The sequence below is a fragment of the Camellia sinensis genome, chromosome 14, assembly GCF_055761805.1.
Source record: "Camellia sinensis isolate YWXY chromosome 14, ASM5576180v1, whole genome shotgun sequence".
Lineage (NCBI taxonomy): Eukaryota > Viridiplantae > Streptophyta > Magnoliopsida > Ericales > Theaceae > Camellia > Camellia sinensis.
The window spans coordinates 128661453-128688660 of NC_138974.1; the positions used below are offsets into that span (position 1 = coordinate 128661453).

At 33.9% G+C, this 27208-nt stretch overlaps 1 protein-coding gene across 4 annotated transcripts; it reads right to left on the reverse strand.

Annotated features, from left to right (window-relative positions):
* Positions 1 to 26795, reverse strand: LOC114301033 (centromere protein O). 4 transcript variants are annotated; one of them, XM_082904090.1, is made up of 15 exons: positions 26285 to 26549; positions 25555 to 25601; positions 23736 to 23784; positions 23584 to 23632; positions 20504 to 20574; positions 16443 to 16639; positions 15962 to 16347; positions 12004 to 12062; positions 11646 to 11744; positions 7089 to 7146; positions 3922 to 4058; positions 3781 to 3837; positions 2761 to 2858; positions 857 to 1074; positions 1 to 291 (listed from the first exon to the last, which is right to left on the reverse strand). In XM_082904090.1, the coding sequence occupies exons 7-15, from the start codon at positions 16230 to 16232 to the stop codon at positions 221 to 223; spliced, it is 1068 nt and encodes a 355-aa protein (XP_082760216.1). In that variant the 5' UTR covers positions 16233 to 16347; positions 16443 to 16639; positions 20504 to 20574; positions 23584 to 23632; positions 23736 to 23784; positions 25555 to 25601; positions 26285 to 26549; the 3' UTR covers positions 1 to 220. The 4 variants fall into 4 exon arrangements, with proteins under 4 accessions (XP_082760216.1, XP_028101728.1, XP_028101732.1 ...); XM_028245927.2 differs by lacking the exons at positions 15962 to 16347; positions 16443 to 16639 and having other exon boundaries at positions 26285 to 26795; XM_028245931.2 differs by lacking the exons at positions 15962 to 16347; positions 16443 to 16639; positions 23736 to 23784.
* Between the last annotated feature and the right edge of the window lie 413 nt (positions 26796 to 27208).

Sequence of the window (27208 nt, forward strand, 5' to 3'; positions counted from 1 at the left end):
TAATAAATAGAACACTCATTAACTTAACACTATTCCCACAATTTATACACAGTGATGAACAAACAAAGATTTCATTCTAGTTTGGCAAAGATTCACATCTCCTACGGGGAAAGAGATAATCAAGTGATTCTTTTAAACAACAGAACAAATCAAGAACCATCTTTGTTGTTTCTTTGTACAAGTCCAGTCTGCATTTTGCTGGCCAAAAAGAGATTGAGCACTATGAAGAGTTCCTGTGTGGAAACAATTGTTGAAGCGCTTGAGGCAGATTCAACACAATCTCCGCATATGCTGGACAAAAACCAGAAGAGTAATGTCAATATAGGAGTATTGCAAAACCATACAAAGGTCTCAAAAAAAATTAATTCAAATAAAGAACTAGTATATTAAGAGTCACCCAAAACCTAAAGGCTTCAAACAGAAGGTACTGATTACCAATTTGCATGATCGATGTCTTGTCTGAATAAACACTACTTTTTACATAAGAGAACAAATGAATTAATTAAGAATAAGTGCTTGCTCCTCTTTCCTTCCTTAACTATTCCTGAGATGATTATCAGTGACCAAAAAAAACAAAGAAGAAAATTCAAATGTAACAAAACTACAAGAAGATTTGGTAGTGTGAAAAAACTCCAAGCTGTCCTAAAAAACTAGCAGCATTTATATCCAGAAGCTTAAGCCAGATGCAGCATTCATCTAATGACAAACTGAAACAAAAGAGAAAAAGATGAATTGTCGAGACAGAGTTCATCTCATAAAACACAAATTAGTTCCCCACATTGATGAGACCTTATCAAAGCATAAAATATCTGTCATCAGACTAAATCAATAGAACTTCATTTAGTAGAAGCAAAACCTTCTGGTAAACTCATAGTTCGTAATGCATCCTCCGCATAAGATAGACGTGCTGGAATGGAGTGGCTTCCTGACACGCCATCTCCCTTCTTGCTCATTGTTGCTGTAACTGTACTAGTTGCAGATTTCTTAGATTGGTGCATGGGCCATACTAGGACACTAATTCGAGTTGGAAGCACAGAGATGAGATCTGCATATCTGAGACTTACGGTTACCTTGCTGCAACAACAAAATGGACTTAGCAAAGTGAAATTTATCTTAAGAAGGCTATCAACTCTTGTACCACAAAGAACATATATGTTGCACAGTAAAATTACATGATGAAATTTCAAGGGCATATTTCAACACCTTATGTTTACTACTTGACATGAGGACACATACACGGTGGTCTACGCAAAAAAAAATAGGACAGAGGTGTGGATTAAAACCCTAATCATGGTATCCAGCTTTTGCTTTGGAAAGACCCAAATGCCCATGTCGTCCAACACTTTTGGAACAACACTAATAATGTTTCTACCCTACAAATAGTTTCCTATTCAGTTCACCAAAATCCATATTCTATCTTCCAAAGTGAACTGGACACGTCAATAACATGCATCCCAAATAACATGCTTTCAAAACCCAAAAGTGCCTACATTTTAAAGTTTTCAATTTTGTTTGCATACCATTTTCCATTAGGAGAAAAAAAAGTGAAAAGAGCAGAGGTAAAGAATAAAACATGAATCCAAAAGACACCCGACTATATCCCAGAAAACATGCTTTTATAATCCAAAAGTGCCTAATTTTAACATTTTCAAAACATCATAACAGGGCAAGTGGATGAACTATCCAAACGGCCATGTTGCAAGCTCCAAGATGCCAAAGAACAAAATAAATCAGCAAGAATGATAACCCCATGAGCAGTAGGCATTTAATGAATGAACAGGTAGGTATTCTATCTCCCAAAAGGTCTAGTTGGCTTCACAGCACAAAGTCTCCAGCTTAGGAATTCACTAGCCATGAACCATGACAAGTGGGAAAAAACACTTAAAGATTGACACATTATTTAAAAAGCCGTGTTTGTGCATTATTCCAGATAATAAAAAGTTCTTGGCCTATTAAAAGAGAATAACATTATCGCATCACTGAAGGCAGACATTCATCCTTTGATTGTGCTTTCATTAAATGCATTGATCAGCCAGTTGCCCAATGTAGATCTACAAGTGAACAATATGACATTTGCATATGCTCTCATTATGTGGATCCTAGTCAATGACTAATCCAAAACTATTGTCGGAAAACCTATTGTTTGTCTCTTACAATAAACAAAATACAGATCAATTTACATTGACTAATGAAACCCACATTAAAGTTTACTAAATTGTTTCCTTCAATTTCTGACAAGTCGTAAGTTAACTCCTGCGTTCTCTAATTCTATTCATATATACACATTATGATTAACAATATATAAAGCAATTAATTTAATTACAACAGCCATTTTGGTGATGCAAACCCTCATACAAACAATAGAGTAACCATTCCATTGAATATCACCCAATATACAACAGTTGCTGTCAAAATTTAAAAGAGGTCTTCTTAACCAAAAGACAATAATCAACGCTGACACACTCTCATATCTTTCGTGTGGCTCGCAACTGAAGTTTTTTGCGTATTCAGAGATTTTTAACTGAACCAGCCAACCAGGTAATTCAAATGCATGCATTATGCCGGAGATTAAAAAAATGCAAATTTTACTTCACAAGATAGACAGATTAACTACATGCTGACACAAAAAAGATCAATGAAAAAAAAAACAAAGAAAGAAAGCGAGAACTTTCAGGCTAGATGAAAGTTAGTAATCAGACTAAAAGATAATCAACCCACGGTCCCTTGCATACAAAAACAAATATAAAAAAGTCCACCTACCAATCAAAATCATCTAACACAAACTCAATCATGTGATAGGGGAGACTATGATAAAGCTCCCCGATTTGATTCCCATACAACTCCTTAATAAGTCGAACCTGCATGAAAACAAGACGAATATGAGAGGTATGTTAATCTCTCTAGCATTAAAAAAATCTAATAAAAGAAAACTATCTTGTTTGGAAGCAAAAGAACACTGAAAGTTTGTTTTCCTTGTTAAATAGGAGAGGAGCTCAAATCCTCAAATTGGCAGCTTGGCTGCATTTGAACATTTCAGATTTCATAGAAACTTAAATCTAAGATTCTCCCAAATTCTGGCCCTCTTTCTGGTAAAGTTCCTCAGAGATATTTTCATAATACCAACCATTCTTAACTAGTAAAAGACAATCCTTTGATATAATAATAAACTGTTATAATATCAAATACACCAGCACAGGATAATAGGCATGAACTAAATTACATACAAAAAGAAGCGAAGTAGATGTTTTCACTTGAGTGAGACAAAATAAATCCTAACAAAATAATAGCAAGGCTATAGTAATCAGCAACCTAAGTTTTATGGTAAGATATACACTGCCTCATCTTTTTCTTCTCATTCTTGTTATCTATTTTTTTTACAGAAATCAAATTGAATTTTCTGTGTTTGAGTTTAATCCTTCGTTTTCTCTATTTAAGGGGGGAAAAACATGACACATTCTATCTCTGCTTTGCAGTTCTTGCCAGCACAGACAAATTTAACTTGTCAAGATGATTTGAAGACGCAAATAACTTCATTTTGACAGAAACAAGTGAGTTTTAGATTCACACACATGTATTATTTTTTCCTTGTGTCTTAATTCTTACACATGTCAGGCACTATATCAGAAGAATCATTAAAAGCGTATAGCAACTAGGAGCGAGCAACTATGTTTAAGCAGAAAAGTTGAATAGCAACAACTTTTGTTTTGCCATGATCAGTGACTGTTTTTTTTGGACAAATGCCATGGTATCCATACCACATTTATGATATCAATGACATACCTGTTCCCTCCTATCCACATAAGCCTGCAACAGATCTCCAACATGATCAATAAATTTCTGAAACAAAACTGTTGAGATGTTAGGTTGAGCATATTTTGTGATAAGCAAACCAGCAAAGATGTTCCAAACAACCAACCAGACCATTGCATTTGAAGAGAGAAGATCATTTTCTGCTTCACGTATTGGCAGAAAGAAAGGAACTGTGTGCTCAAGGACAGTCATCTTTTCAAGAAATGATTTGCTCTCTAGCACACAGTGGTACAGCTCACAAGGTTCCCCTGCAAAATTAAAGAAACAGATGGATCAACTTGCCAACTCCTTACTTGATGAGGGGCTATGAAGCACCGACACTTCAAAACAAGTGTTGTAGGGGTGTCAGACATGGGGCACATATGGTACTTTTTTCAGGGAACACGTTGTGGACATGCCGGGGGCACTTCAACCAAATTTTTTTCCCCTTTCCTTGGGCTTTTGATTGATGTTAGGTGCTGAATGTTTATATTACTTTTTGCTTAGATTTAAATATTTAATAGATCATCTATAAAAAAGATATAAACAATAAGTGTTAATTAAAAAGTGATTTTTTTTTAAATATCAATTTACTGTTAGTGAATCTACATTGCAAATAAAAATATATGAAAAATATATATTTTATTGCCGTGTCCCCGCCGTCCGTGTGTGCATCTGTATCCATGTCCGTGCTTCTTAGATGGGGGGGTCTCCAGCAAAAGGATTTAACTATTTTAGAATGTGTGAATAAATTCAACCATGAAAATGCTCCTTCCTCCTTCCTCATCTCAAAATAATGACAACTAAAACAATAAAGGATGAATCCTTAACAAACAACAGTAACTATGATACTTAGGGTTGGTTTGGGATGTCCTAAAAAAGTGCACTTTTTGACTTATTGGTGGGTTTGGGTTGGGTTTGGGTTGGGTTTGATGTGATGTGTTAGAGAGGTGATGTGATTTAAATAAGATGATGTGACTTAAATAAGATAGTGACTTTTTGACTTTTTGACTTATTTAGTACATGCCAAACTAGCCCTTAATGTTCATAACATTTATTATGATTTTATTATCCTTGGCCTTCACTTGTTGCAGTATAAGCCATTTCAATGAAAAATGACTTAATATAGCATTTTCCCAAAGATAATAGCAGAATAAACTTCCACCCAATTTTTTAACGAAACAGTCTTTAAATTAACACTACATACAACATTTTGTAACGTGTCCAACTTAGGAGAGGATTTGCAACACAAAAACCCAAATTCTTAGGCTCTGTTTGGAAGAGTTTTGAAAATATATTTCTACCTCTTAATTTGCGCGTGATGTTTGGTTGCCGTTTTCAAAAATTAATTCTACATCCACTTTTGAAAACTCTGTCGAAGGCGGAAAAATTTGGGCTAACCGGTCGTCCCCCCGGACATCCGGCCAGTTGATCGGTACAGTGCAATATTTTTATTTATTTATTTATTTTTACAATTGGCACCTGTTATTTTTTATATTTTAAATAAAAAAAAATCCAAAATTTTTTAAATTTTTTTTATGAGTTTTGAATAGAATTTTGAGTTGTTTGTTTAGTTATGAATTGTAAGTTTTTGTATCAAATATCATTTGACACATCAAAAATTTCCCACTCAATCCAAAACTCTTTTCAAAACTCATTCACCAAACAAATTTTTCACACTCAAATCATAATTCCAAAACTCAAAAACTCAAAATACAACTCCTATTCTCAAATTATATTTAGAAAACTCTACCAAACGCTACCTTAGTTTTTCCAGATCTTGAATGCTTAAGCAATGGCCAAATAGATCCCCAAAAGCGCATAGGGGCCAACCGAATTGCACTGATCTATGCAAATGCCACACAATATCTATTTAATGGTAATCAATCACAGAAAAACCCATTAACCAATTTCCCGTTACAAGTACCACTTATTAAAATAGTATTCGCCATATAAGAAAACTCTGACAGAACAGAGAAAGCTTCTTATTGTTAACCCAATGAGCTACCGAAACAATCATGCAACAAAATGAGAAATGTCAGAAGTTACCTAAGTACTTTTCAAGATGTTAGTTGCAAACAAGATAAAGTAATAAGAATACATGAGAGAGAGAGTGGTGGATTGTAAAGTATAAAAAAATCAACACAAAAGCAAAATGAAAAAGAAAATTGAACACAAACAAGAAGAAAAGAGCTATCCAATGCAAGACACTGCAAACCAACAAGCAGCAGAATCGACCAAGGTGATGGATCAAGTTAAAGTCGAACCATGAACCTATATCGATTTTCATGAAACATACAATGAAATCTAAGCAAAGTCGAGTTGAAAAAGACAAAAAGAAAAGTGAGTTTGATGCCAGAAAGCAGCCTCTGAGAATTTATAGCAATTAGCAATAATCCTAGTTGGAATTTGATCCTTCCCAAGTTCCCATTATGCAATAATGCTGATGTATACATGCATCAAAATAGAAACTTTAACACATACCATATGAAGGGTAAGATTTATTAACCAAATGAAGACAAGGAGTTAACTAGTGACAAGTATAATATAACAAATTTCCCAATATGCTGAAACTAGGTTAACCAAGATGCTGATTTAATTCATATACAAAAAATAATCTGAACTGAAATTATTTAAAAACAAAAGTGGAGGAAAAAGCAGAGGGATGGAAAGAAAAACAATAAGGATGTTGGCTAATTAAAATGTTTTATTCACTTACCTAGATCTTGAATCCAAAATTTTATCTGTTTATTATAAGATCATAAAAATGTTCAAAAACTTTATTGCTGTCATAAAATATTGCAATTTTTCCACTTAATGAAGATGAGAACTCATCTAAGGAAATTAACTCTCTAATTTATTATTCTCACCATGTGGGCAGTAGAGAATAGCAAGGCCAAAGGGTCTCACAATTTGAGTAAATACATTGATTGGACTCATCAAGACACTGTCACGAACTCCAAAAGACCAGTAACAGTCAGAAGTGCTCGCATCATGAGCAGCATTGATTGTTTTGGCTCATGACATCAGGAGCACAACCAAAGAAGCACATATCCATATCTAATCTACCTTGTAGCCAAAGTGTAGAAAAATCTTTAGTACTTCATGAAACTCTAAGAATGCACCCATGATCTGCTCAGAAAATTCTCAGATTTATATATAGACATACACACACATATATATGTGAAAAATATACACACATAAATGTAAATACAAAGTACGAGTTACTCATCATGGTGTTAACAAAATGCACCATTTCAATAGGTAAACAACCTAGACACAACTTTCTTACTAATTACCAGCGAAAGACGTCTCATACTGTATGCCAATCCGTGCTCCTTCCAGACAACAGATCACCTACTCCAAATAATTACAAGGGAAAATATCAAAGAGAAACAATAATGCAATTTTTTCACTTAAAAAGTGTGAAAGGAAGTGCTAAATTGATCATGCTGAATTCAAAAAGCATAAACAATTATTAATATTTATAACTTTTATTGCCTTTTAGTACCAAGTAAAATGTTAGTAGCCAAGGGTTGTTAACTTGTTAGTAGGGCAATTTAGCGATAAATCCCTCCTAGCTTCCTTTTCTTGTTAAAAGGACAAAAAAAAATGTAGTACTTTCAAAACCCCCTCAATTTTAAAGTTCTGTATGAAGGACAAAATTTGTTATCTAAATATTTTATCTGACCATTATACCCTCTCTTTCTCTTTCTTTTACACCGCTCTCTCTCTTCACCAACTCTACTATTCAACGCCTCCACCGTGCTCAATCCAAATAGCTCTCAAGACAACACTAGTCCCACTTTCCTTTCCTTTCCTTTCTCCAAATTTTACCCAAGAAAATATCTCCCATTTCCATGGCAATTGTGTTATGGTACATGTAGCGATCCCAGTTTTGCCACTTCGCTGAGTATGTCAAGGATCAAGCTGCCCGGTCAGCTCGCGGGGGTCCAAGGGGCAGCGCCCCTTAGTGGATCCTAGGGCAGCGCCCTGGTCAGGATCGAGCTACCCGGTCAGCTCGTGGGGGTCCAGGGGGCAATGCCCCTTGGCAGGTCCTAGGGCAGCTCCCTGGCGGGGTTGAGGGGCAACGCCCCTGAAACAAAAATGCAAAATGCATTACAAGTTGCTTATCCGCTCAAGCGGCCGTTTATGCGCTCGAGCGGAGAATGTTTGGTTACTGAAGTTTGACCTGTCTACAAAAGTACTAGGAAGGTGCATTCGACGCTCGAGCAGGGCTTTCCACGCTCGAGCGGACCATGTATTATATCAGTTCGTGAATCTGATATTTCAGATCACTTTTATATATCTCTCTCTCTCTAAAAACATTTCCTCTCCCTTCTCTCTACTTTTCCCTACGCCAAATTGGATCAAAACCTTGATTTCTCAATATCCATTAGAGTTCTGCCATAGTTCTTCATTAAAATTGGTTAACTTCTCGAGGGTTTCGTTGTGTGCGGTGAAGATCGAGTTTCGACACCGTTGATTTTAGGGGTTTCATCTCATTTCTTCTACAGAACTTGAGATAGGGATTTTCTTAGAGTTATATATATATTTTTGCAAGATCTATATGATTTTCAAAATCATCTTTCGAAAGTTTTGAAAATTGATTGTTGATTCAAGAAGTTGAGCGATTTTGAAAGTGGGTTTGTCTCTTGTTCTTTTAGAATGATCTTATGGATTTTGATCTTCGTTGATTGATGAAAAGATGATTTTGAAAAGTTTTCTTTCAAAATATTTGGGTTGTATAATTTTTGTGAAAAAATCTAGAATTTGGAGATTTTTTAAAGAGACTGAAAATCCATGAATAATATTGTTATATTTATTTTGTGCGTCAAAATAAATGAATGTTTGGAAAATTTCTTGTTTATATTTATATAAATGATGAATTTAAGGGAATATGAGAATTGTTGTTCATTTTGAAAATTCTTGTTCAAAACGTTGAAATAGTCTTGAAATAACTAATTGTTGAGGATACTTGAGAAGGGGGAATTGTTTTATTCCTTAGATGATAAAGTGGAATAAAAGTATTTATATTCATCTTGTGTTATTGGCATATCAATTCATTTGAAAACTAGTATTGAGAAAAGAATGTTGAAAAACAAGTTTTCATGGTATAATTTTGGAGTAAATATGTTGGTAAGTCTTGATAGGTGGTCTAGATGATATTGAATAAATTGGCCTGAGAGTCCGGGATGAAAGACTGAAAACCCGCACAGATAGGTGGCGAGCCTTCAGATTAATACCGGTAAAAATGACAATTTGATAGTACTTGTATAGTCTACTTGCAGACACCGACCTAGGGATTACCAGAGTCGTATTTACCGCTCTTGAAATAAATTGTTAAGTTTTGAACAATTGAAATTGCATGGTATCATTGAGCATGATGATTTTCAAAAGATGAAAATGTGATTTATCTTCAAAAATGGCATAGCATGGCATGTGCATTTCATCTCTTGAGACTTGTATAAAATGTATATACTTTGTTAAGGATTTCCTACTAGGTTTTATGCTCACCCTACGGGATTTTTGTGCAGGAAAAGATGTGGTGATGCCGCTTAACTAAAGGCGAGGAAATGTGTGTTGAGAGTACGAGACTCTCATTTTGCTGTGACTCTGTATGTAAGCCAATGGCTGTATGTGTGTGGGTTTGAATAACCGTTTTGTGTAACCATGCTCAAGCCTTAAAAACTTGTAAACCCCTGGAGGTATTTATTTGTTTATTTACTCGTTGTTGGATTAATGTATTGTTGCATGAAGAATTATAATATCATGTAATGTAAGTTTGGAGATTTATATTCGGTTTTTTCTTGAAAGAGCCATGATTGTTGTATTATCATTTAGGCTACAAATTTGGGGCGTTACAGTACAAGAAGCATCATGATGGAGATGACGATGGCGATGATGATTATGCCCCAGCAACACGCACAGAGGGAGATGAGGTTGACGATGGCTATTATGATTATGCTCCGGCTGCATAAGTCATGGTTGTTAAACTATACTATTCTTCATAGAGTGACTTCAAAAGCTGACTTCTAACCCTGTTCATAGGCTTCTTCTTTTTTTTCATGAAGCCCAAGCTTTTTGTAGGCTAAGCTAAGATTTTTTTTCTATATATTAATGGATTTACAGTAAATTTTACTCTGAATGATATTGCGATTTCACCTTACTTTGGTAATGACATTCATAGTATAATTTTACTGCGAAATAGAGCAAAATTTTATTGTCTACGTCAATCTCGACGGTATTTTTTTTTTTTTTAAGAGCTTCATAGTCAATCTGGATCGTGTTTGATAGATCTTGATGAGAGGATTCTAAAAATACTAATTTCATTAAAAAACGACATTTAGATCAAAAGTTATATCATTTTAAAGTTTAAAATATTAAACTAGTCACTAAAGTTATTTTGGTAATAGTGGTGTGTGCTGGACTTTTCAAGGAAACTTTTTGTGCTTATCCTTAATGCATTAAAGTTTTATTATGAGAGGGCTTTGACCAAATTCCCTTTGTTAGTAAAAGCTTAGAAAATAGTCCCAATTCAGAAAATTCATCTTCACTTTAAATTTTCTGACTTTTATACTAGGTAAAAGAACTTGTTTCATGCAAAATCCAACCAACTTATCAACAAGAAGAGAGAAACTGATTCGTGGTTCAAGTTTTTGTAAGTCCCACAAGGAAGTTCCCAAAAGTTTCTTCTTTAAAAAGTTGTAATCAAGATATTTATTGCTTCAGAAGTTTTGAGATCAAATTTACTAAGTTAGACATGCATATTGAACTCCATATTACGTCAAAAAACTTCTCAACACAAATTTTCAGAGTACTGTTTAAGCATTTAATGGCTGAGAAACTAAGTACCAAGGCAATTATGGTTTTTTTCTTTTTTCAATGACTTCCCACCTTTACTGCAACTTAGGATAATAACATAGCATGTTAGTCACGCTTATTTAGGTATATCAGACAAATAAATAAAGCGGTTTAGTAACTAATTCAGATATGGGGGAAAAAGGATTTAACGTGCAAATCACAAATAGTTGGATTAGACTTTGTTGACTTAGTTTGAGTTGTATCTGCAATACAGAAATAAAACAGAGAGAAAAAAGAAAAGAATAGAAAAAAAGGCAGCAAATATTTGAATAAGGTCATTCTGCTAAATAATAGTATGACCATGGATTGCAATTTGACCCGCAAATCCAGGGACCCACCCCACCCCACCCCACCTCACCTCTAATGGGACAAGGTTGGGACTTAAATAACTGGGTAGGGACGGGTGACTGGGAGAGATATATAACCTGACATGAGTTTGGGGTAGGGTAGGGTTTAGGTCATCCATCACGAACTTGCCCCAGTAGCTCTATACATATTGATTTCAATGTTACTCCTTTACTGGTCATATAATGCGTATCTAGAGAAATCTGGCTTTTCATTTCCTACCTACACTAGATTGGTCCCTACTCTCTTTCTTTACTCCAAACTCCAACTACATCAGACAAAAAACCTGCTTTGAAGTCACAAAGGATATATATGTATGCACCAATTACATTATATGCACTTACAAAACTAGATTATCAACAAAATCCAAAATTTGATCCAGGTTATGGCACTCCTCAGACTATACATACACTTCTCGCTTCCACAGAAAGATCTCCTATTACCCTCACCTCAAATAATCCTCATGATGCACAAAGGGGTCAATGTCACATGTAAAGTTTTATTCAAGCTGCAAGTAGCAATTGTTTACTCATATTTATCAACCTCAGTATTTTGCTGAACAAATATAAATAGATCCTCTGGAAGATGTGATACAAATGTGATGAATAAGGAAATCTTTTAGCCAAATCTACTAGTGTAATAGATACCTTAGTTCCAACTTTATATGTAATTTTTTCATGGAAATGAAGACCTGGCAGAATGTTGGCATCCCCCTGCATTGCTTTTCTTTCAACCTCCATGTGAACCTGATATAAACCCCAGAGCAACCACAATAATTTTAATGAAGCAAGAAAATGTAAATATGGAACAGATAGAGTGCTTTTAACCAAGAAGCAGCACAAGAGGAAGATGAAGAGGAGAAGAATTTTGATTTAATAAGATGTAATTTAACCAATTTAAGGAATATGTAGGTTATCAGTCATCAACCATTTCAACCATCTAATCTATGCTCAAAGGAGAAACAGGAAAATCCAATCACATCAAAAGCCTTCAATAGAAAAATACCCGCTCTCTTATTGTAGCTAACAACCCGTCATTCCATTGCTCACCATCTAAACAAATTTCTGCAAAATAAACAACTTTTTGTTAAAGAAGCAATATATCACACTTAATCATATGCAATGGGTGCTCAAAAAAATCAAAATTAAAAATCAAAGAAAGAGTGAGAGTTTGCAAGAGCTACACTAGTTAAATGGTAATGCAACAACTAGACTGCCAAATCTGTTTATGCATCCACGTGAAGTGTCCTCTAAATACCATACTTTAAAAACCAGTATAGTGCATGCACTACAGGCATCGCACACCCCAAAAAAAGGTGGCCACATCTATGCATTAGACAGAAAATCTGACAGACAGGAAGTTGTTTCTTATTAGCACAAGCATTCAAAGAAAAAGAAGAAGAAGAAGAAGACGAAGGTGACCATGATGGTAACCGCAAAATGATGACACCATAAAATCAGTGACATTAGAGCAAACCACTAAATCTACATTGACAGTTCAAAACAAGGTAAACCAGTGCATGACAGACAGAGTTGTCTTGCCTTATCATAAAGATTGTGCAGACAAAATATTCTGAAGAAGAAGAAGATGGCAATAATGGTGATGGCAACAAAGATACTGATGAGAAGAAGAATCATTTATTAAGAAGCAAGCTATTATATGTACATCAACAAGTCAAAACATTGACGAAAAACCACACAATTATAACAATCTATTAACCAGTATGTCTCATGGACAATGATATAACCAATCTGGGAAAAAAAAAAAGTTGTGCACATGATGCACGCAAACAGACACATACACAGAAGTTTCTTCTTTCTCAGCTCTTCAAATGAACCCTGAGTTCCACCCTATGATGCACGGACACGGACACGCGACACGACACGGACACGACACGGACACGCGAAAACGCAAATTTTCAAAAAATAGGGGACACGACACGCTGGGACACGTTCAATATATATAATTTTATTTATTTATTATATGTAAAATTAAAAAATATAAATATTATTTATTTATTTTAATATCAAATATTATTCACAAATTAAAATTTTCTTATAAATAAAAATAATTTATTTAAACAAATAATAATATCTAAAAAATAGAAAAAAGGAAAAGAAAAAAAAAGATTTTTGTTCAAATATATATCTAATATATAATATATATACTATTATTATTAGAATATAAATATATATATGTATATATATTATTAGTATATCAACGAAGAGACCAGCGTATAAAATATAATAGTATATATATATATATATATTATTAGTACATCAACCGTATAAAATAAAAAAACAAAACAAGAGACCAGCGACTGAGAGAGACGAAGAGAGAGAGAGAGAGAGAGAGAGCGAGTGACTGAGAGAGACGAAGAGAAGATCGGAGAAGAAGAAGAAGATCGAAGAAGAATAAGAAGATCGAAGAAGAAGATTGCAGAAGAAGAAGAAGATCGCAGAAGAAGATGGAAGTCGTACCTTGGATAACTGCAAGAACAGCGACGACAGACCACCGACGACAGACCAGCGACCACCGACAAGCGAAGAGCTACCAGGTGTGCCGGCGACCCTCTCTCTCTCTCTCTCTCTCTTTCTATCTTCTGTTCTCTCTGTTCTTTCGAATCTAGGGTTCAACAATTTGTTCTGGTTTTGTTATTTACAAATTGACCCCACAGAAGTTTCATAAATTATGAATTTTACTCTGCCGTGTCCCAAAGGTGTCCCAAGCGTGTCCAGAACGTGTCCGGTGACAAAAAATTCAAAAAAAAAGGGGGACACCTTTCACTACGTGTCGGACACGTGTCTACCGCGTGTCCGACGCGTGTCCGTGTCCGACACGTGTCCGACACTGATACGTAGCCTTCTCCAAGGTGTCCGTGCTTCATAGGTTCCACCCCATTAATTTGTAAATTGGAGTTAAAGCTAAAAACCATGCATTATATCATGCGCCAACATTATAATCATGCATTGCAAATTACACTGCACACATAAAGTGTTAGCAAACAAAAGGAAACATAACACAGAAACGAAAAATGATTAAAAAGATATTCACTCCATTATTTGGGATTGGATATAAGACTTACTAAAGATATAGATGTGAAATAATTCAGCAAACAAAACTATAAATAAACAATGAAAAATGTTTAAGACAGCTGTTGTTAATCTTGGAAAATGTGTAAAAAAATGTATTGAAATATGCAAAAAGTGTTTTGAGATAGGTTAAAAGCATCTTGGGATTATAAATATTTTTGCATTATGTGCTTCCTTAAATGGCAGCCCAGGTCTTGTCATCAGCGTGACTCATGAACGTAGTTGTCAAATCGGCATTCGAATCGTGAATCGAAATGGCCACGTACCGAATCGCAAATCAAATCAAATTGTGAATCGTAAAGATTCGGTCACTTTGTCTAAATTACATAGAAAAACCTATTTATACTTAAATATTATAAACATGAAATATTTAGACTTCAATAAATAAAAATGTTATTTTACATGATGATCACATGGTCTAAATAGGTAAGACGCTTCTATGACAAGAGATGTGAGTCCAAGCCCCACTGTGATCTATGATCCTATATTATATTTATGCATTTATGATATAATTTATGTAAAATCCACATCATACATGTATGGCAATCCACATTCATTATAATATGATTCTATGAATATATGATCATGAACTAGAAAGCACAAACACCTTGCCGGAGGCAGTCGACACATGTCGGATACAGACACGCAGTGGACACGTGTCAGGCACTCTACCAAACGTGTCCCCTGTTTTTTTTAAAATTTTCTAGCCTAACACGTTTTCAATACGCCAAGACATGTTTGGACACTCTATAACAATATAAAGCTTGAAAAATAGAGAGGTGGATCGAAGCCCTAACCCGTTGGAGACAAGAGAGAGAGAGAGAGAGAGAGCCCTAACCCGTTCTTCATTCTTCGTTTTGTTCTTTTCTTCGATTCGTTTCTTCTGTTATTCATTCTTCCTCGGTCGCCTTCGTTTTTCTTCTTCATCTGTCATCTTCGCCTTCGTTTTTCTTCCTCGTCTGTCTCGCCGTTTTTCCTCTCTCTCTCTTCTTTGTTTTTTGTTCTTTACCAATGGAAACAAATATTGATTTGTTTTAATATATATAATAGGTTTGTGGGCCCACTAAAGATCACCATCCCACCAGGCCACCACCAGCCCACCAACCTCACTAATGCATTCACCTTCACACATCTTCTATTATAATAATAAAATACTCCACACCAAAAAAAATCTTTTGGTAATGTATTTATTAATTTTATTATTATCATAATTTTATAAGAATAAATATTTGATTCTTAAATATGGCATTGGCTTTTATATTATTTTGTTTTATTTTTATTTTAGACGTATAAAAAATAAATAAAATTATACATATTGAGCATGTCCCCAACATATCGTGACTCCATTTTTTGAAAATTTACGTGTCTGCGTGTCCGTGTCCGTGTCTGTGTCCGTGTCCGTATCCGTGTCTGTGCATCATAGATCACGAATAAGGTTCACAAGTACTAAACTTTTCAAAACTCTAATCTATACTTGCAACTTGTGTCAAAAAGAGACCATACAAAAACAAAAGTCAGATTAGACAAATTAAAAAAATCTAAAAAGCCTTCATTTCTTCATTAGTCAATCTTCATCATCTCCAAGGTCAACATCGGAGTCATCCTCTTCATCATCATCTACCATAGTCACTTCATCAAACTCTTCCTTCTCTTCCTCTTCTCCACCTTCAATCAATTCAACTTCATCATCATCTTCAAATACTTTTCATTTTCCTCTATCGTCATTTAAATTTCTTGGTCCTATTTTAAAAAAATAAGGTTACAAATGAGCAAGCAAAGGTGAAAGCATAGAAAACAACTTTTTTTTTTTGATAAATCAAGCATAGAAACTAAATCTTTGAAATTAACTTATTTCAAATATAGAATTACACCTCTTTTTCTCTTTTTGCTACTTGTTGCTCCATCATCTTCGAAGCACTCTTGGATGTCCATCAATGAATGATCTTCGGGTAGACATGGATCTACTTTCTCGGTAATCCATTCATCATCGGATACCATATCTGATAAATAAATAGGATCATAAGTCTCACTCCATTCTTGTCTCTTAATTTGCCTCAACTCAAGTTGAATGTTATACTTCACAAAAACCAAAGCATTCAACCGTTTGTTGCCCCAATCGGTTTCTTTTCTTGGAGTGCCCATAATCAAAAGTGCTCCAATTTCTCTCACACCCGGTGGCACTACAAATAACGCTTAACACTCTAATAGCCAGCTCTTGAAGCTCTCTGCACTCTTTTCTAACTTTCCCACCATAGAGCTATAATAAAATGAATAAAGAGATATTAGAGAATAATGCATGCCAACATAATTATTGTGAAATTGTAAATATACAATTTCATAATCAAAATTTACCGGGTTGCTTCTTTTCCCTAGTCAAGATGGCCATGCTCATACCAAACATACCCTCTTCTTGAACTTTTCTAATTGCTCATTAACTTCACTCTATCCTCTTCACTCTATCCTCTATATCTGGATACATCCTCTCTGTGGTTCTAAATAAACCAATTTTCACCTCCGTATCCACAGTGAAGTTCTCTTGATAATGAAACCTAGAAAGAAAGATAACTTCATAAATAAATTTCATTACACATTTTGTAAATAAGTCACACAAATAATTAGACAAAAAGAGTAAAAAACTTACATGAGATTAAGGTAATATGTCACTGCATGAAAAGGCCCATGGAGTTGTAAATCACATCTAGTATCAATAATTTCCCAAATGCGCTTATATCTACCCCTCACATGGTTGAAGTTTGAAGCAATTTCTTCCTTCGCTCTATCCATAGCTTCATAAATAAATCTCATGGTCAACTTTGCATCACCATCCACAAGCCTCAAAATTTTCACCAAAGGGAGCAAACACTTCAAGCAATACTTGATTGCTTTCCAAAATCTAGCTCCTCCCAAGATTGTTCCTTGTGCCTTTTTTGCATTAACAGATGTAGAATAGGTTCTTCCAGGCTACTCTTCTGATGCAAACATAACTCTAAGTTGGAGCTTTCTATCTTGGAAACTTTTTAAAGTAAGGAAGGTGGTGGCAAATCTAGTAACCACGGGTCTTGTCAACTCCCTATTCTTTGTAAATTTTCTGAACAAATCAAGCCCCCAAGCATGCCTATAAATGTACACAGCAATTTCCTTGGCTTTAGTTATTGTATCTTTGCAAACCGTCAACTCACCTATGCCACTTAACATTAAGTCAAGGCAATGTTCTGCACATGGGGACCAAAACAATTTAGTCCTCTCCTCTTCCAATAATCTACCGACACCACATAGGCCAATGTACTATAGGTTACCACTTGAACCACATTTTCTTCCCCAATTTCATTTACAACGTCATCAAGCATCTCAAATAATTTCATAGAATTTTTAATTGCACCGAAGGTATCTATTGATTTAATAAATACCGTTTAACTTGGACTACTAAAAAGGAAATCAGTAAGAGAGCAAAACTTTCCATCGGTCCATCCATCGGACATTATAGTGTGCCTGTTTGGCAGAACTTAAAAGCAGCTTATTTCAGCTTTCAGCTTAATTTAAGCTATTTTGATGTGTTTGGTTTAACTTATAGCTTATAGCTTATAGCTTTTTGGAAGTCAGAAATCAACTTATTCTTTGAGTGGGGCAGGAGATGCTTAATTTATAAGTCAGAAATCAGCTTATGTTCATAGTTATAAGCCATAAGCTGTTTAGGCATAAGCTATAAGTACTTTCCCACAGCTCTACCAAACAGGGCCAGTGCAACCCTTCTTCTTCCATTCCTTCCTATACACTTCTAAACTTGCACTGACATGATGAACCTCTTTTTTCTCAATCCCACACCATACTCACCAACTGACTTCAACATCTTTTTAAACAATGGGCTTTTTACTAAGGCCAAGTTTGGGAAGACTAAATAAGTGCACTTTTTGACTTTTTTTGTATTATGTGTAGAAAAAGTAGAGAGGAGATGTTGATTGATGTGACCCAAAAAAGATAAAAAGATGAAATAAGTGCACTTTTTTAGGTTAGCCAAACTTGGCCTAAATTAAAAGCCAATGCATGCCCATAAATGACTCTAAAAATATCTCTAATCACGGGCTCCCTTTGTTTTACCATTGGATTCAAAGTCTGTTGCTTTGCCCTCCCTTTGTGACATATGATTCCATTGTCCCCCCTTACTTTCCCCCTCAACATTTCTTTCTTCAAAACAATCAACATCTATAACATTGTCTTTGTTTTTTCTACTTAATAGTTGTGAAAACATATTCATAATATCTTCAGAAACTTGACTACATACACCAACATTATCATGAGTTCTGGCTAAATGATTTTTCATTCGAATCACCCCAACCCAGTAATCTTTTCCACAATAATTACATCTTGAATGCATTCTATTGTCATCTTTGACACGGGTACAATGGTCCCATGTCGGATCCTGTGTCCCATGTTTTTTTTTTTTTTTTTCTTCTCCACCAAAGAAAGCAAAATATTGACTTTAAATGACCAAAAACCCAACAAACAGCAGCTCCAATACCACAGTACACAACAATAAAGTAGTAGAAAAGTTTAAAGCCAATATAGCAATTTATAATACCATAAAGCTTGTCTGTTAGTAGCTGTCATAAAGTTGAAGACTCAAGAAGACCACACTTTAATAAAGTTCTGCAAGTTGAAGACCCAAGGACCACCGAATGAAGCATAAAGTTGAAGAGGGGCCACCAAACAGTGACAGAGCAAGCATCAGAAGCAGAGAGAAGGAGAACAATATTTTTCTAGGGTTTTTGTCTTTTGGGAGTAAATACAGACAATGGATCTTAGATGTTCAAGTTAGAAGACGAAGTTAACCCATCATCTAGCGGAAAAAAGCAAAAAAAATGGGCCAGATATCAATTTTTGCCAATTGGCTCCAAGAAAATTATGGGTCAACCCACAAGAATCTGACTCGCATGATTTAGCAATTCATCGATTCGCAGTCGATTCTGTACCATTTCCGATTCTACCAACTTGTTCGAATCGATTTGCATATGTATCGAATTGAATCGTACGATTCGCACGATTCAAATCGCGAATCACACGATTCTAACAACAAAACCCACAAACAATTAATTGTGAAGTTGTGATCTACATTCAATCAAGACATCATTTTCATGAATTTTTGTGCAACCTTACACGCTAAGATTTCCCACATGGATCTTATAAACAAACAACTCGTGATGTTGCAGAAGGCTATTAGATTGAATTCCGTTCAAAATTTCTCCAACCAACAAAGTAGTGGGATATGTTGAGCTTAAAATTTTAGTTTACTACTTCTATTCTGAATGGAACCATAAAACTCAGACAATCAAGACAATCAAAAAGTTTTTTTGCTTTAGCAAGTGAAACATAGGCCCATGAACCAATATAAGATTTGGCCCTGAACGAAATCCCCAAAGCCCATTGCTGATATTCAAAAATAATAAACCCATCACAGTAAAGTAAGCATGCAATTCCATCAAAAAGGCATTTGTGACAATATATATATATATGGAAAAAAATAAAAATAAAAAAAAATCAATCAAGTTTCTCAAATAAAGGGTAGAAAGACATATTTTGTCACCTGACCATATTCTCATAGATTGCGATATTCATGACAAGAGAAGAGTGCAAGTGTTTTCAGGTCCTCAATCTCCCTAATCAAGTAGCATATTCAGGAATGTGTATCTGTCTATTGCTGTTTGTATCCATTAAGCCCATTTTCTTGGGAATGCATTTTCAGTTTAGGTAATTTCTAGAAGCAGCAGCAAATTTAATTTATTCCCTCTTTTTTTTTTTACTCATTTTGTATTTTTTCCGATTTCAATATGTGAATGATTTAAATCAACATTTGGCACCTTATTGTGACGCATGACAGCCTAGTGCCCTTGAATTCTAGGGTTGTACCTGTACCCCGACAAAACACTGGTGGATTTTATTTTATTTTTTTGGTAATCAAAATGAATGATCCATTTAAGGGGGTAAACTCTGCTGGATTTGAAGAAAAAAATAAAGAGAATCAAGAGTGACAGCAATGAAGCAGATAAATAATCAGAAAACAACAGAGAAAACAATGAGAGAGAAAAGCACCTTACTCCATGAATGATGAGATTTACACCCAAACTAACAAAAGATCCATACTAAACCTTAGACTAAGAAAAAAACATACATTGAACTCTGATCATGTTCTACAGAAAACAGCCTTAGTTTCAAGGAGATCTTATGACCATTAAGAAAGGACAAACGAGGAAACGAGTGACAAAATTGCTTAAGATTCTTACAATTGATATATTGTGCAGTAAAACAAAAAGACAAATGAATGATAAAACAGAACAGGAGCAAAGCCAGACACCATAGACACACACTATCGAGAGCAATAATCATTACAATGAAAACTCAAAAGTTATTGTCAAATATACCTTGAGTTTGAGCAGCACGTGCAGCTTCGAACTCCTTTTGTAGACGCTCAAATATCATTTTGTCAGAATCCCTATGAAATCCAATCAGTTTTAGAATCTACACCCTTCCAAGATCAAAATCATTCTTCTATTATATGTACTCAAGATGTGAAATCAAATTATGAATAAAAACATACACAACAAACATTAAACATGAATAAAAAAAATTAAAAACCCACTCATAACTTCATAAAAAAATTTAGTACCCATCTTATTTTTGTAACACTTTTATGTTTGTCTGTATATATTTAACTACTCAACCTATGATATGCAAAGATTTTGTTTATATCTGACGTGAAGCATGCAAAAAAGAACAAGGGCAAATTTTTATCACACGGAGCATGCCTTGGACATTGTAAAATAATGTTTGAGGTTTCTCTGAGTTTTCATTTTACATTTCTCTCAAGTTAGTAGGTTGTTGGACATATCTATTTATGTTTCATTAGGTTTTAGTACTAGTTAAGGGCAGAAGGTCCTATTTTAAGAACCTAAGGCTATTGTGATTTTCTTAGGTTTAGTTTAGGATATTATAATTTATAAGTAGTCAAATTTTATTATATTCTTAGTTTTGCATTATCATCCTATTAAAATTAAGAGGAGTTTTATTAGCCCAAAAATATTTTTGCAATAGTTATATTTATTACAAAGTTGACTTACAAAAATTTAAGGCCTTGTTTGTCATAACCTAAAAAAATCAAAAAGTCACTATCCTATTTAAGTCGCATCATCTTATTTAAGTCACATCACTTCTCTATCACATCACTTCAAACCCAAATCCATATCCAACCCATATTTCATAAAAAGTCAAAAAGTGCACTTATTTAGATCATCCCAAACCACCCCTAAGACTGTCTTTGCATGAATTTGCTTGACTATTGCAAGAGCAAAACCTTTCTTCTAACTCTATTATTTTTTGTTTTGCTCTTCTACTTTTTTCTTTTTGCAAAAACTCAGGATACTATTCTCGGAGTCATATTCACATCCCCAAAATAGTCTTTCAGCCATAAAGCATAACATATTAAGCTCTAATCAACCTTAAGCCCATCCCTAACCTAGTGACCTTCACTCTAACCATAATTAAGGCTGTCCAGGCTTCCATCACCACCTTCTCTCTTCAAATCCAGAAACCCCCTTTTCCAAATCAGGCCAAAAACTTACACAAAACCCTAAATTCTCTCTTCTACCTTGTAGATCCCTAAACTGCAAAGCTTTCCTAAACCTCAAACCCACCACAAAATCAATCATACGTAACATTTATCTAAGTTTCTAAAAGCTATCCTTCATCATTATCACTTTTGCATTGTTACATGCATACTAAATATACTTTCGAACTCCCACACTGTACAATTCTTATAAGATTGTTAGTAATTATATGCATGAGACTGATATGACATAAACAGAAAAATAAAATAAAATATTCTAACAGGTTCTTCATTCAACAGACAAGGATGCAGCTATAGGCGGGAGACTACATGACAAAGCTACAAGTTACAACCTTAGAGGCAAGAAATAGTTATGGATAGAATTTTTTCAATAGTCAGAAATTGTTATGATTGATCCATACAGCAAATTCAAACTAAACAAACTTTCAACAGGTCAGAATAACCTGGCATGTATTTATAGGAAACTAAGGCATGGTGTGTCCAACACCATGTCGAACACTGACACAACATGGTCCTTGCTGGGCACTTCCCAACATGTCCTATTTTTAAAATTTTTCTAGACTTGGACACGCTTCTGGTAATTGAAGAAGACATGTTTCTTTCACTTGGATACCCATGAAACACATTACAAATCTGAATTAAATAACTTAGAACCCAATGATAAAAGAAACACAACATAAATTAAAACCAATTCTCCACCTATAGCCTTCAAGAAATAATAAAACTACAAATCTGAATTAAATAACTTAAAATCCAATGATAAAAGAAACACAACATAAATTAAAGCCAATTCTCCACCAATAGCCTTCAAGAAATAATAAAACTTGAATTTAGTATTTATATATAAGACATATAATAATCATTCATAAAATTACATATATATTTTTATAATAAATATATAAAATTATATATTTTGAGTGTGTACCCCACATGTCCTATCCTACATTTTTTTAAAGATTTTTGTGTCTGGATCCGTGTCCGTACTATTTAGATAGGAAATAATGTAAACGATCAAAATACAACCAAACCAAAAAAACTGTTAAAATGTAAAATTTAACACAAAGTTCTAAGGTGGAATTGGAGCAACTGGAGTTCCAAAGGAACAGAAACAGTACGTCTCCCAGAGAAGCCAGTAAAGGCAAGTTTGAAACAACAAACAAAAGTTGAAACTAAACAAAAAAAATTGGAAAAATATTAATTGAAATTGAACATAATCACCATTCTTTCATCAAAGAACAAGTATTTCCTAAAGAAAACAACAAACGAAGTGCGAGAAAGATGAAATATTATAACCCAACTAGGGTTGCAAATGAACCAAGTTGTTCGCAAGCTAGCTCAGCTTGGCTCAACTCATTTAGTAAATGAGCCAAGCCGAGCTCAAGCTTGAATAAGCTCAGCTTGTCAAGCTCAGCCCATTTATCATTATTTAAATTACATAATAAATATATTATTTATATATTCCTTAATATATAAATAATAGCATAAATACATTATTTATGTATTAAATAATATAAATAATAATAAAAAAAGTCTTATCGAGCTCGAGCTCGAGCTCGAGCCCAAGCCCAGTTAGTTATTGAGCCGAGCTTGAGCTCAATAAAAGAGCTCGATAAGCAAACGAGCTCGGCTCATTTGCAGCCCTAAACCCTACCGGTTATAACATTTCACATTATTGCATTTCCAAGTGTATGAAAAAGAAATGTTATAAACCTACTCCGGAACCTTTAACTAGCGAATTTCATTTGTCCAGTCAATTGAACATAAACATTATTACTTGCATACTCCAATATCTTAAGAAGAACATAGCACTTCCAGGACTACAGCAGTACTTATAACTGCATCCCAAATAAACACTTGGTAGTTTCCGAAAAATAATACCTTGAAAGGCGCTCCGTTAACTCGCTATGCCTTCGGAGGACATTTGAAACTGCCAAAAACCAACACAGCTTTAATTACATCAAAGAAGCAAGGATTAAAATATATAATTTAATCAAAAATGGGTAGGAAAAATATAAATTGAGATCAGGTACATCTAGCCCGAGTAGTCTCTAATCGTACATCTTCCTCTTGTATAAAATTCTGTAACACAACACAAAATTTTAATTACCAAAACAAAAGTGAAGTTATTTTACTTAAACCCAAAGAAAAAAAATTGTATACAATCAAAATCATTTGTGTTTGGTTTCAGTTTTTTAAATTAAGTTTTTTGAAAATTGAGTTTTTTGGTTTTTGTATTTTTTCGTTTTTAGTTAATATTTTTAAAATTTTAAACATTTTTTTTACTTTTTTAGATGCACCTTACTTAGATATATCTAAAAAGTAAAAAAATTGTGAAAAAATATTTTTAAAAATTAATAAATACATAAAAATACAAAAAATGTACTGAATTCTCGTATTTTTTTATATTTTTGGTATTTAGTGAATTTTTAAAAGGTTTTTTTCAAATTTTTTTTACTTTTTAGATATATGTATGTTAAGTATGTTTAAAAATTAAAAAAAAATTGCTCAAAATATTAAAAAAAATTCAGTAAAAACAAAAAAACATGGAAAATAAAAAAGTAGAATTTTCTGAAAAGTGTTTTTGAAAAATGATAACCAAGCATATTACTTTTCTGAAATAAAAAGGGAAAACAGGGAAACAGTATTTCACAAAAAAGAAGGTCAAACAAGGGAAAATCCTTTACCAAGCACAACACAAAGAAATAAGAAACATATGATTTCATTCACCAAAATATTACGGATTATATCAAAATGATAAAAATAGATCTTTCACTGTATAAGCCTTCAAAAATGGATGAAGAAAGATTCTTCCAGTGGCCTTGAAGACCTTCAACTTGGCAGATCTTGGTGGAGAAGAGAAGGGTGGTGTATTGTTGGTGGAACATGCCATAGGTGTCTAGAGATCTCTCTCATTGTTTGGTTATGAAATCCAATGGGTGCAAGAAATTGACGGAGACATCACAGTTTTTTTATGAGGGAAGAAGTTGGGGCTAGTCTTTGGAATAGGCTGTTTCTTCTGTGAAATGTCATGAAAGGGTTACAAGTATTGATTCTAGTTCAGATGAAAATATTACAATTCTTGATTCTAGTTTGGATGAAATTTTTTTAGGGCAAATTCCACTTAACCCCTTGTAGTTTGTGGACTAAAACACACTGCTAACATCAGTTAATGGCACTTGTAAATTGACAGAAATACCCTCATCCACTTCATGTCTTTTAAACTAAACCTCTCTATATATACTTACATATACACCCCTCTCTGTATATATTAATATATATATATATACATATACATGAATAAACCAATACATACCCCTCCCTTCCCCACCCACCACTCACCCATCACCACTCACCCATTATTTCCGCTACTACCACTGCCCATCCACCATTGATTTAAAGCTTGACTGGGGAATAAGCATCTTTCTGATGTAGTCACATGCATTGTTACAAACATGATTCAAATTCACCAAGCATTTATTATCCTTCTTTAGGCATGGGATGGAACTCAATGCAAGCGGGTGAGAACCAAAGGTGGGCATCAAATAAGAACCTGTGTCTTGAACCATGGAGGAACAATTGTACTAAAGTTTTCAAATTTTATCGTAAAATGGCAATCATTATTTTTTAATTGTTATTAACAAGTAATCTTACTGTAAGCTACAAATGATTCCTGCAAACAATAATTTTAACAATGTTTTCCATTTCATATCTCCCATAAAAGCAACATGTGGCAAGAAGCTGAGTACACCACATGGGTAGACAAAACAAAACTAACACAACAATCCAGCTATAAGTTGCAATTCAACATTTCTTTAAGAAATAACCATATGGAGGCATGTGAATCATTACCACTTCTCCCATTGTGCGAGTGGTCAACTTCCAACTTGTTCGAGTTTCTGCATGATTTCAATCACCATAAATGCCAATAATAATAATAATCTATATCTAAGAAGAAGTAGAAGAAAAAACTATGTAATTAACAATGGAAAAAAGAATAGGTAGTATAATCTATATCTATATCTATAGCAATATGAAACATATGTAGAGGTGTCGAAACATTTTTAGAACAGAATTATCCTACTAAAGTAGATAATGACAATAGTATCCTCCATATCTCAAACAGATTGCTACAAATGAACAATAAATATTCCTAAGAACAGTTATTATCAGTTATGATAGCGCATTATCTTGAACGCTATAATTTTATTTCATTCTGTATGATATCATTAATCCCAGAAGCCATTTAATCTGTAACATTTTAGCTAGTATCACACACTTTTTCCATTTTCCTTTCTAAATCTCTTCCCAAAATCCCCAACCAAACACAAAACAAGGCAACAACTAAAAATTTCCTACTTAAAAGAGTTTCCAAAAATCCTAATTGTGTTCCAAAATAATAAAATCTTTAACAATAATGTAATATTATAATAATTCCTAAAATCTTAATCTTTTCAAACATCACCCAATCCTTCCTCATCCAACATCTTTTCTGTCCGCACGTTACACAACACGACACGGGTACGGGTGCAGAATACGGCCGGAATACGACTAGATACAAACGGATACGGCTGAAACTCACCTTTGCCAAGCAAGATCGAAGCGCGAACCCTAGTCGACTGAATCGAAGGAGATCTGACTTCGAGAACTCGACTCCACCCAGAAAACGACCCTAGGGATTCGATTCCCCTTTGGTCTCGATCTCAATCTCTCTCTCTCTCTCTCCTCTTCTTCTGTCCACTCGTCTCTGCGTCTCTCTTCTTCTATCACTGTCTGCTCTTCTCTTCTCTTCTCTTCTCTTCTCTCTTGAGCTCTCTTCTTTTTAATATAACTGACTAGGTGACAGTGGGATGGGATGTGCAAAATTTTTTTTTTAAAATGGAAATTTGATGTTGGGTATTAGGCATCGTTTCACAACATTTAATTTTAGTTAAAAAATTAAAAATTGATTATAAAATTATTTTTCTATTTTCTTATAAAAAATTAAAAAATTACTAAAATAGTATAGGTAGAAAATTTTAGCATAAATTATAAAACATTTTGGAGTTTAATTAAAATATAAATTATTTTTATAATTTTAAAAATTATATTTTATCCTTTTAAGGTTTTAATTTCATAATAAATTGTTTCTTCTATTAATAAATTATCACGTTAATTAATAATTTTTAATGATATTAAAAATATATTTTAATTAATAATTTAGGTAATTTTATTGTTATATAGGAGAGTAATTATGAATTTTATTTTTTTAATTAATTCTGTTAAATAAAAAATTTTGACAATGGAATATTCGTAATTTTCAAAAACATCGGGGTAATCTGTACGTTAAAGAAGAGTGCTACTATTAGCACTTGCTAAAATTCTTTAGACCCTTCATTTCTTTGGATCCCCATCCGAAACACTAAATTTTAATAATATTTTTTTGACAACCCCACTTATTACCAAATCTATCCATATTCATAATATTTTTACAATCAAATGCACACTCACCCAAATTTTCATACCC